Below are 12,350 nucleotides of genomic sequence, written 5' to 3' on the forward strand. Positions count from 1 at the left end.
GTTTGTTTGTAAAGACAAGTCCCTCATTCCTTTCACCCTCAAACAGCTTCAAAATCACAAGACAAAAAGCCAGCCTGGGAACAGTGCCTCATTCTGGCTAAAGGACTTTTGATTGCTCACAAAACATGCAGGCAGTGGATGCTGTGAACAAAGGTTTGTGTACACCCTCCCCTCCCCCAGGGCAGTGCAGAGGCCCCTGTGACCTGTCCACAATGGGAAGACTTAACCAGAAGTGCCCAGCTGGAAAAGCTTCCTTATCCAGCCGTGTGCATGAGGAAGCAATAGCTGGAGTGGCCCTGTGCCAAGGCACTGAGGGACCCTCGGGCACACACACTGGCACATGTGTCCCTGGTGTGTCTGCAAGCCATCCCACATTACAGGGCACACTGACTCCCAGAGCAGAGCACGGGTCCTACACTCTCCAGATTCTTGGTGTGTGTAACAACCTCACAGAGGTGGGGCAGGCCTTGCAAAACAATACTGCCTAGCAGAAGAGCAAGAGAGTATTTTATCCATCTCGCTCATCGACGATTGACCACCACGGTCCTTTAGGGCAGTGTAGTTCAGCTCCTGGGATAAGATCCACTCCAGTCTCGGTCCTCTTTTTCTACTTCTTCAGAACATTTTCTGTTGCCTCGATTTCCCTTGCCTGCATGTTCCTTGAGCATGGCTTTCTCACACTTCCCTCTCCTCATGTCTGCCTTCAGCCAGCACTGCATCCTGAGTTTTCCTGTGCGTCCCACGCTCTGGTATTTACACTGGGAGTTACACGCCCCCAGCTCTAATCTGATCCTCATGGAACAGCAGGTTCATTTAATCACCGCCTCAAAAATTGCAGACACATTTTATTAGACTTATCTCTCCTAACGATACAGCGATAGCACACTACAGCACCATTTAGAGCAAGCTACTACTGCTAACCCGGCTGACTCCTGGCTCCTTTATAGAGGAATAAAGCCAAGGGAACGACACACTGTGTCACTTCATAAACCCAAAAAGAACACAGTGCGGCACTTGCTAACTACAGGTCCCCAAAGGGATGTGTGATTCACACATAAAGGCACTCCCAGACCCGAGAGTTCTGTGTGTGAGCAGAAAAAAAGCTGTATTCTGGTCTAGTCTGAATTCCAAACTTTGTGCTCTATGAATATAATGCCCTGTGTCTAGAAAAGCTCAGACTGCATTCCTGAATGTACTTCTCACAGGAGTAACGAAAACCTATCTTTTTTTTTTTTTTCTTCTCTGTAACATCATCTTTAAATGGATTTTAAAGAGCAAGCACAGAATAACCTGAGGAAGGCTAAGGTGAATCATGTGACAGAACAGGGGAAGGTTTGCATGGAATCCCACCAGCACCTGGTTTCTTACACTCTGGGAAGTTTGCATCCCTTCCCTGTCACCCCCTCCTTTTCAAATGTACTTAGCAAACAGATGTACCTGGATATTACAGGTGCCTTCTCATAATCCTAAAAAAATGCGTGATATGCTGATTTCCTTTTGCTCTTTGCAAAGTTTCAATTCCAAGCCAGCTCTGTGGAGGAACAGGCTTTCACAGTGAATGCCACCTTTCACCATTTACTATTTTGGCTGCAGTTCATACAAAGCTTTCCATAGGGAAGTTGCATCCAGGCACAGAGAACTCAGCCAGAATTAATGGAAAAAGAAAATACACTATAATTTAACCACCTAAGAAAACCCAAAAACAAACACGAAATTAAATTGAAGCAAATTAGTGCAAAAATAGATAGCAGTAAAATTAATCTAGAACAATACACAGATAAAAAACCTACTGAAAGTTTAGCACCAAGAGAAAAATATGGACTATCACTACCTTAGCATGGTGCATAATTTCCAAACAACTTTGAACTTCTCTGTTGTGTAGACAAAGAAAATTATGTGTTCATCACAGGCTGTGCCCAACACATCTCTTTTCAACTGGATGGATGTTAAGACATATCTAGTAACACATTTGCCAGTGTGTTTCCTGATCTATGCCATTTTCTCCTCAGAAAAAGCCCAGGAAAAAAAATTAGAGTGGTCGTGGAGACATAAAACTCAAAAGCATCTCAGGTTCTGTGGTATTTCAGTTTATGTTTAGGGCTGAAACCCCAAAGAGGTTTCTTTGCAGAACAGGCTAAAATACTTCTCTGTCAGGCAGATGGAATAACGTTGTTCCTGAGCACAAGAGGAAGTTCAGTCAGTGTGAAGTCACCAGGACTTGGGTCACTTGCACCTTCTGGCTCTTGCTCCTCCTGGGAACTGCTGCTCCAGGACTGGACAGGAGGCAGGGCTGCCTGGCAGTGATACAGAGGGGAGCCCACAGCAGCTGTCCTGCAGAATGGATGCACGAACTGACACAGAGCACAAGCTAAATTCACATCAAGGCATCAGCAAACTCCTGGGTTTGGGGCACTTAGGAGTTACGGGATTAGTTCTGAGGGAAGCTATCCATAGCTCACCCAAAAGAAAAGCCAACCACTTGGGCCTCAAGGTCTCATTTCCCAGTTCCCTGAGGTGAATGGTTACCCCGTAGGGGTGCACTGATAGACAAGGTGTAGCTGACACAAGGCAAAGGTATCTTCTTATGTAAAACACAGCTTTAACTTCATTCTCTATTTGTCATCGTTTATATGGCCAGACTGACCTGAAATTTTATAAGAAATGTTTCATACCGGCATCTGTTTTATTTTAACATGGGAGCTTTATTTTCACAACTGGAGAAGAACTTATTCTGCTGTATAAAGATAGTAATTTTTAAAAACCCTGGCACTTTTCCTGCTTGTGTAATTCAAAAAGGATCTCAGTAAAGAAAATTCAATTTGGCAATCCATTAACATAGATTTGATGCTCTCTCTGTTCGTATCTTGATGTCTCACCCCTTTCAGAAAAATGAAAATAACTCTTGGTAAAGAGTGGCTGTTCCCTCTTATTAGTCCAGTATATTGGCAATTATTAAAATCCTAGGAAAGCTGCTGAAGGTCTGCTGATTCATGGTGGCCAAGAACTTACTTGTTAATTCCATAACCAAGATGGAGGAGGGAAAGAAACAAAAAGGAAAAGCCAGAGAACAGGCTAAGTTTGAGAAGAAGGCTGAGTGCTGATTGTACACTAAGTTGCACCAAATATTCAGAAGAAAGGATCCGGATGTTATTAGAAATTTTGCATGCTGTATTTGAACCAGGTGAAGAGTCAGACCTAATTTCAGGCCATTTAAGTTTAGGAACCTAAAAGAGTCATTTCAATAAACAGTTTACCTCTCACAGACATCTACTGTCAACAGAGGAAGAGCAGCAGTTCCAAAAGACAAATTGACTTACCAAAGGTCTGAACTGTCTTCTTCCTGCTCCATCAAGAACAGAGACACCCCAAGGCAGTGATGGAAAGCCTGTACCAGGACACCAGACTGGCACATGACACTGTTGTCAGCAGCAGAGCTCAGTTCCCACTGCACTCTGCAGTTTGTCACTGCTCCTCAACCCTACAGACCAGACTGCAGAGCCCCGAACAAGCTGTAGCAGAGCATGGGAGATGGTGACACTGAGAGATTAATGGAGCAATTAACCCTCTCCCTCTCCACCAATCTGCCCCAAAGAGAAGAATTCTCACAGAATGTGCCACAATGCAGGAATATAATTCTGACATGAAAGATGTTAGTAGCTGTTAGCCAGGAATGACTACACTCCTCATTTGGGAGCTCTGGTTTGGTGCATTAATACTTGTGGGAGGATTACTGAGGTCATTCACAGCCTAAGTACTACCAAAGGTGGCATTTTAATGCCTGGAAATTTTTAGGTTTCACCTCAGTTTAAGTTAACCTATTCTCACAGCAGTGACTAATTAGGGAAAAGCCAGAGCACATTATTCCAAGGGTCAGGATTCTCCCCCAGAAAGGCAAGGCAGTTCTCAGCACTGTCTGGCTGCCTTTGAGGACTGCACTCTGCACTCCTCTTCTAAGGAGCAGTACAATTCTTTCCAGCTCCCTGCCCATCCTTACACAAAAAAGAGCCAGGATTTTCCACTTGCCCACCATCATCTGTGATCACATATTTAGGAAGGCTGCCAGCATGGTAGATTTGCTGTAACACCATCTTACCCTTGCTCTGCCCAGATGAGAGGATGTGTTTTTTCCCCACAGCATGCAGAGAAGAAGGGAAAATTAAGGAGACAAGGTGGCTCTCTTGGTAGTATCTGACAACTGTAGAGCATCACACATATAAAAAGCTCAGCATTATTGTACCTTCACATAAAACCCTGTCTATGTCCTTAAAGACAGTAAAAACAATTCACCTCATTAGGGTACTACACCAAGCTGCTTAGTCGCTATGTTGTAAAGGTTCTGGAAGCCAGTGGTTGAAGTGTTAGTGTTGTGGAACAAAGTGACAGCAAGTTGGGAAATAAATGAACACAGTACTCTCTTCTAACCTCCTGGCACTGAGCCTTTTAACAGAGAAGAAAAAAGCAAAAATGGAAAATGTCAACCCCAAAAACATTTTTCACACTGTAAAAAATAGAGTCCACTCTAAAGCACTTGGTAAGAGACACACTGAGGAGTCTGATACTTCACTGAAAAATAGTGAGTGGCTGCAAAAAGGTTATGTGAATACGTCTAATGCAGTAAGAAAAAAAAAATCTTTCCGACCAAAAATTGTTATGTCCTACAAACATCGCGTCAGCCCCTAAGACGAAAGTCTCAGCGGCTGCCGCTGAGCTGCTGAGCTCTTAAGCTCGGGGATGCAGGAGAGCTCTGACGAGCACGCAGAGAGGGTCGGGGCAGCCCGGCACCCCTCGGCAGCGCGCAGCGAGCAGCGCCCGCTCTGCCGGGAGAGCTCGCCCATTTGCGAGGGGAGGCGGCACTGCACATGCCCGCGGTGCTGCTGCCGCTGGGGGCAGCTTTACATAAGGCTGCGCCCGGCACAGCCCGCCCCAGCCGGCCGGAGCTGTCGGCATGCGAGCGGCGGCGCGGCCCGGGCCCGGCTCCCCGCGGCTGGCCCGGCCGGCAGCGAGCCGCGGGCCCGGGGCGGGCAGCGCCGGCCGGCATGCCCCGCTGCACTGCAGCCTGCCAGCAGCCCGCTTCTAGCCACAACCATGCAAAACCGTCATGTCCATGAAGATCCTATTACCTAGCAAGAATTTGATGTTTTGCTGCGAATGCTGTGTTGGGATTGATTTATTCTTGGAGTGTTCTGCACGGCTGGCAAAGAATAATGTTCCAAAATCGGTCCTTCTCCCAAGGGGTCCAATTTTTCTTCCTGGGTGTCAGCGAGCCCTGACTCACTACAGTGCAGCTGACAGGGGCTGCCATGCTTGTGGCACACTAAGCAAAAAACAAAAGACCTAAGGACGACCTTTGAACAACACAAAGGATGGGTATGTTTTTCATGTTACCTTTTTAATTTATAGTTCATAGTTACTGCATAGCCTGTGCTTTAATTACTCCATAAACTTACCTTGATGTGATTTGTTATTATACTTAAATGGCTTAGGGATTACACCTTTTACCCAACTGTTTTTCAGTACTTATATCGAGGTATGCTTAAAACAACAACAACAAAAAAAATAGCTGAGTTTAAAAAAAAACCCAATGTGAAAAGTAGTCGAGTCAAGCTAGGGCTTTGTAAATGATTGCTGAAGTAAGAGATGTTAGCATGATTGAAAAAAATGACTGATGTGTGGGGGGATAACTTTTCTAAGTTGTTTTTATTTCCAGGTTTCAATGTAATTAGGCTACTGAGCGGATCAGCTGTAGCTCTGGTAATAGCCCCTACTGTATTACTGACAATGCTTTCTTCTGCTGAACGAGGATGCCCTAAGGGCTGTAGGTGTGAAGGCAAAATGGTATATTGTGAATCTCAGAAATTGCAGGAGATTCCCTCAAGTATATCTGCTGGTTGTTTAGGTTTGTCCCTTCGATATAACAGCCTCCAAAAACTAAAATACAATCAGTTTAAAGGTCTTAATCAACTCACCTGGCTCTATTTAGACCATAACCACATCAGCAATATTGACGAAAATGCTTTCAGTGGAATACGCAGACTAAAAGAGTTGATCTTGAGTTCCAACAGAATCTCCTATTTTCTTAATAATACCTTCAGACCTGTGACAAATCTCCGGAATTTGGATCTGTCATACAATCAGCTGCAGTCTCTGGGATCTGAACAGTTCAGGGGCTTAAGGAAGCTGCTGAGTTTACATTTGCGGTCCAATTCCCTAAGAACCATCCCTGTTCGAATATTTCAAGATTGTAGGAACCTTGAACTGTTGGACCTGGGTTATAATCGCATCCGGAGTTTAGCAAGGAATGTCTTTGCAGGTATGATCAGACTGAAAGAGCTTCATCTGGAGCACAATCAATTTTCTAAGCTCAACCTGGCACTTTTTCCAAGGCTAGTCAGTCTTCAAAACCTTTATTTACAGTGGAATAAAATCAGTGTGATAGGACAAACTATGTCCTGGACCTGGAGCTCATTACAAAGACTTGATTTATCTGGCAATGAAATAGAAGCTTTCAGTGGACCTAGTGTTTTTCAGTGTGTGCCAAATTTACAGCGCCTCAACCTGGATTCAAACAAGCTCACATTTATTGGTCAAGAAATTTTGGATTCCTGGATATCTCTCAATGACATCAGCCTTGCCGGGAATATATGGGAATGCAGCAGAAACATTTGCTCTCTGGTAAACTGGCTAAAGAGTTTTAAAGGGCTGAGGGAAAATACAATTATTTGTGCCAGCCCCAAAGAGCTGCAAGGGGTGAATGTTATTGATGCAGTGAAAAACTACAGCATCTGTGGCAAGAGTACCACAGAAAGGTTTGAACTAGCACGAGCTCTCCCAAAGCCAACGTTTAAACCAAAACTCACCAGGCCTAAACACGACAGCAAGCCCCCTCTGCCCCCAACCATGGGAGCCACTGAAGCCAGCTCTGAGCCCGAGCACGACACAGAGCACATCTCCTTCCATAAAATCATAGCAGGCAGCGTGGCTCTGTTCCTGTCGGTGCTGGTGATCCTGCTGGTGATCTATGTGTCATGGAAGCGGTACCCTGCCAGCATGAAGCAGCTGCAGCAGCGCTCTCTCATGCGAAGGCACAGGAAAAAGAAAAGACAGTCGCTGAAGCAAATGACTCCAAGCACACAGGAATTTTATGTAGATTACAAACCTACCAACACTGAAACCAGTGAGATGCTGCTGAATGGAACAGGACCCTGCACGTATAACAAATCAGGCTCCAGGGAATGCGAGGTATGAACCATTGTGATAAAAGAGCTTTTAAAAGCTGGGAAATAGTGGTGCTTTATTGAACTCTAGGGACTATAAAGGGAACGTTTTTCTCACTTTTCTGGCACAGCTCTTCCATGTCCCTTTTTTGTACATTCATAATACTGGTCATTTTACTCTCATACATAATCAACTCATTGAAATTTAAATACCGCAATCAATGTGAAGCCTGAGCTCTGGTTTAATACAATACCTATTGTACAAACTCTCTACTGATCTCATTAAAGTCTCTCTTGTTTTTAAATAGAAAACTTCTTTCATAAGTAATCCACTGCACCTGCACCAACTGTGCCTCTGTTTAGGGAGAAAAATTACAACAATGATAAAAAAATCAAACTCAGGGTGTCCCCCTCTGCCTCCCCAACTCCAGTCCTTGCTCTAAAACTCACTTTTTGAGCCCAGAAGGAAGCAAAGATCCAGGTAGTGTAGTATCATATGAATTCTGAGTTGTCTGAAGATAGAGATGGTGCAGGAATAGCTCTGAAAAAAATTCCTGATTGCTGCCCAACACAGCAGAGAGACTAAAGAGCACTAAAAAGAGAGACTAAAAAGCACTCTTAAGCATCCCACCAGAGGCAAAACAGAGGGAAACCTAGGCTTAATAAAAAAAATTAAAATAAAAAGGTACAGTGGTATTTACTGTACTGCATTATACCACAATGTTTCTAGGGCCAATAGCTAGCAATTGAAACCTGTTTATGTGACTTCATACAAAAGGTGCCAGTGTTTATCCCTATATCCAATTGCCTTTCAGAAAATAGTCAAAAGGCATTCATTAGATGAGAAGCAGAAATTCCTTATTGATGCAATTAGAGGAACTCAAATGTGCAGCAGCAAAAGCAAGACCACTTCCTGCACACATTTGTTTCAGCTCTCATTAGGAATTCTCTTTTCAGGACTGTCAAAGGCATTAATGTAGCTGAGGAAACCATTAAAATCCATCATTTTCTTCTATTTCTGTTTATTGGCTGGGCTAGGCTTGCTAAGGTTGTGTGCTGTGTTTTGCAGAGTGTCCTTCTAATAATTAAATAAAGCTTCATCACTTAAAATGCCAAACACTGTGCATTTTAGACATACAGCTGCAAAGAGCTTTCAGAGAAAACTGGTTACTCATTGATGTGAGAGGAGTACACCCAAAAATCCTTTTACACAAATCAGTGACAAATCATTTTCCTCTCTCACCAAAACCCTAATGACATTACAGAATTCACAGATACTCAATTTTAATGTCTGGTCATAGACCAGTGGTTCTGGGCAAAATACAGGTTTTTAACCCAGCTGTTCCCTGCCTGCCTCCTCCCAAAATCATGTATTTTGCAGAAGAATATAATATCTCCCATATCTGCAAATAAATCATACCTCTTATTTTGATTATCAGGAAGGGAGGGTATGAAATAATACCGCAGCACCTTTACAGAAGTCACTAATTTAATTATCTCCATTTTGCAGCTTGATTTGGCTTTTTAAACTGCACATCTTCAATAACTTGGGATGCAATATTTCTACAAGGCAGTTTCACTGCAGCAGATTAGAAAAAGCAAACCCTTAACAGAAGGCTCTCCTGAATTGTTACTGAAAAAACCCAATCACAGCAAATCACCTTGAAACATACTGGATACAATCAAAACAAAGCTAGAAACATCTCTTAAAAGAACTAATACACTTGAAAGGGGTTGGGCTGGGTTTTTTTTAATGGAATGAAAACATTCTCATTTTCGAGGACTGTAGTGAGGAAACAGCTGAGGGTGGAAGCTGCAGCCTGTACTGAGCCCTGCAAGAGACCCATTTCCCTGAGTACCAGGACCCCACACCATTAACAGTGCCAGTGCTTGAGACACTTCAGCAGCACAGCAGAGCTGCACCTCAGCTGTACCTTGGAAGTTGCTATTTAAAAGTCAATACACATTTAATTATCCTAGCTACTATAGGATTCAGTTTTATACCAGCATGTCTTGGTTATCTCTGTACTGAAGCATTAGAGTTTGCTATAAACTTCATGTTAAGAACCATCCCTGTACTTCAGTTTTTCATCTCTGCAGTGGTGACTAACATTAGGCACAGCCAAAACACAAGAGATTTGCCCCAAAACATATGGATGTTCATATATACATACATAAGACATACACACACACACACACACACACACACACACACACGTGTGTGTGTGTGTACAAATATAAAAACACATAAAAATAAAATTAAATTTTTATATTTCATTTTAGCAATGCTAACTGCAATCAGAAAATAATTTCATACTATTACTTTAGAATTTTTGTTATTCAAAAATATTCAATACATCTTCTAAAACCTCTTAATGGACTGTGATTCTGGGAGTTGTCATTAAGTGAGTTGGACTTAATATGCTTAGTATTTCTTTAATGCCTTGTTCTAAACATAATTACTTAGCAAGAACCAATCCACAAACTCCTTCAGAAAGTGATACCTGTAAAACCATCACCAGCTCCCTTTGAATAATCAGTTACAGGCATGAAGAAGGAAATAAGGCCAGTCTGCCATTAATCATGGATGGATAACAAAAATACAGTAAAAATCTCTCACCTGTATTCATGCACAGACATGCTCAGATCAATCATTCACTGCCTGAGAACTCCAGCCTCAGGTATCTCCAAACATGTGGGTCAGTGTGTTGCCATTGTCATTGACAATACAGCCACTGGCTGTCCATACACAAAAAACACCCAGTGTAACTCTCTGCACCTTGTGCACAGCCCAAGTCCTGTGAGCCAAGGTTTTCAATCCTACTCTGGTGCCCATGGCTTAGAAAACATTTTGAACCAGCTCCACAGCACCTTAAAACACATCATGAACTCCACGTTTTCATGCAGGCAAAACCCACATGAACTTAGCTAACCTGAGCATCTCCACTGTCAAATGCAACACTCCAGAAGTGAATTGGTTTGGGTAGCAAGGCCATCAGCCACAAATTCTAATAATCTGCTGGGAATGACTTGGTCTTAGCTGAGCAACTTTCAGTCCCCATGAAAGGCTGCCCCTCTCCTGAATACAAATCAAGTGCTGAAGCCTCAAAGGTTCTAGCAAAGAAATTTCTCCTTTGCTTCTCTCCAGTATCTAAAATCTTGATCCCACTTTGTCTTGGTTTTTGGATAGTTTGGTGCCAGTCTCAAAAAACTGTTAAAACCTCACAGGGGTGATGCCAAGCAGTCTTCAGAGGATGTCAAAGAGCCACAGCAGCTATCATGCCTCTCACAAACCTGTGAGCCTTCACACAAGCATTTTAGGCACTAAGCTGAGGAAGGAGATGTGGCTGAATGCCTCCAATGACTTGGCTCCTCTTTAATGGAGCTGATACCACCAACATATTCCAATTTTAGGAGAGCAGCAATGGGTCTTGAAGATGTTTGTAAATTTTTTTCCCCTGTACATTTTTGGGATTTTTAGTCATTTACTATTCCTTTTCCTGGGACATGTTTGATGTTCTGGGGCTACCACTGAGGACCAGGGCTTTTCAAGCTGCATACAAAGTGCAGGACTCTTCCATGCCCATTGTCATTTTCACTGGGTTGGCATCTACATGTATTGAGACAAATGTTAGGTGGTGTCACCAGACTGCTTCATTTTACTGTAGCACCCCAGAAATTCTAAGGGTGGCCAGGACTTTCTCTGTGAGACACAAAGATCATGGCAAACAGACATGAGAGATTTGGGGTAATTTGCTGGATTACACAGAGGCTGAGTACTGGCAGTGTAACCCAGCCCCTCACAGCCAGATCCCCTCCTCACCAGGGGATTGCTTGGCCTCTCAGAGAACCATCTCTTGGAATATTCAAGTGCCATTTCACAGTAACACACTACATAGAATGCACATCTTTGGGGAAAGAAAATAACTAATGTACTAAGCAAATTTGAGGAGACTGGTAATGTTCATTCACTATGTTGAGATCACCTCCAGCAACTGCAGAGTAAGAGAATAATAATGAGAACAAGTGGCTTGAGTATAATGGCTGCAAGCTTCTCTCTTGGCTGGTTTTCATGACTCACTATCTGCACTTCCAGAGTCATCAGAGCTGAAGGTTTGGCAAAGCTCTCTTTTCTTATTATGATAAAATGGTGAATCTTCATATAAAATTCAATTGCAAAATGAACATAAATGTACAATATTCCTGCAAATACAATTAGAAATTTTCAGTTTGCTGCAAGCAAATGGTCTTTGCTGTCAACCCTCAATGCTAGATAAATATTCCATGGATGAATTTCTGTGGAACAATAGTGACATCCAGTGGGTAGGGAGCTTAATCACAGGTATCTCCTGCATAAATCAATTCCCACAGAGATGTGTTTGTCTTTTCCCTTTGCATCCTTCTGTTTCACACAGGAGAAGCATCAAACCCTTGGATCTGTGTACAGGAGCCATAACTTGCATGTAGTGAATACAGAGAATAAAGTAAGAGTAGATGAAAGCTGCCAGGAAATGGTCAGTGTGTAAGTCACTACTGCCAGAAAAAGGCAAGGAGTATACAAGGAGCTCTAACAAGTTTGCAGCCACTGGTTTAGAACTTATTATTTAGAAAACACTTTACTAGACTAGAAAATAAACCCAGGCCACAAACAACTCATTCAACCTCCTAACAACAGAAGACTAAAAAAATTTTTTTTTTAGTTTATAATGATGAAAGATATTACTAGACATTAAAAGAAGGGCAACTCAATACCTGGGAACAAGTCAAAGTAAGGACTTCCTCTCAAAAATACAAAATGTCCAAAGAGACAAGACGCAAACAATGAAGATCAAATTCACATACAGCAGCAAAGTTACACAGTGGTAAATATGACATGAATATGCAGCATATTTGCTTGGGCAAAACCTCTGCAAGGCTTTACTGTGCCTACAGTAGGTCTCAGCAACTCTGTGCCAATGCTCCTGTCATGATCCTAACCCACAGTGAGGGAGAGAAGCCAATGAAGTCAGGATTACAGCTCTGTTGATAAGATTCAGATTTCACTGCCCCTCAGAGGTGCACAGGAACTCATTTCACTCCATACTGGAGGAAATACAGTTGTAATTCTAACTTTTGATGGCTTCAGGTGCACTAGGA

The 12,350-nt window shown here is 42.8% G+C and overlaps 2 protein-coding genes across 8 annotated transcripts in view; one reads left to right on the forward strand and one right to left on the reverse strand.

Annotated features, from left to right (window-relative positions):
• Positions 1-12,350, reverse strand: part of CTNNA3 (catenin alpha 3) — a 419,154-nt gene that overhangs the window by 216,300 nt on the left and 190,504 nt on the right. The gene's annotated exons all lie outside the window — the stretch shown is intronic.
• The window catches only part of LRRTM3 (leucine rich repeat transmembrane neuronal 3), a 95,123-nt gene continuing 87,510 nt past the window's right edge, over positions 4,738-12,350 (forward strand). For 2 of the 6 annotated variants that reach the window (XM_072930784.1, XM_041717191.2), the window contains exons 1-2: positions 4,739-5,367; positions 5,708-7,239. In XM_072930784.1, coding sequence (XP_072786885.1) covers positions 5,364-5,367; positions 5,708-7,239 — 1,536 coding nt within the window. In that variant the 5' untranslated portion in view covers positions 4,739-5,363. Of the gene's footprint in view, positions 7,240-12,350 lie in introns of all 6 variants that reach the window. The other 4 variants (XM_072930783.1, XM_012574367.5, XM_002189857.7 and 1 more) reach the window with 4 other exon arrangements.

Source organism: Taeniopygia guttata, chromosome 6, assembly GCF_048771995.1.
Source record: "Taeniopygia guttata chromosome 6, bTaeGut7.mat, whole genome shotgun sequence".
Lineage (NCBI taxonomy): Eukaryota > Metazoa > Chordata > Aves > Passeriformes > Estrildidae > Taeniopygia > Taeniopygia guttata.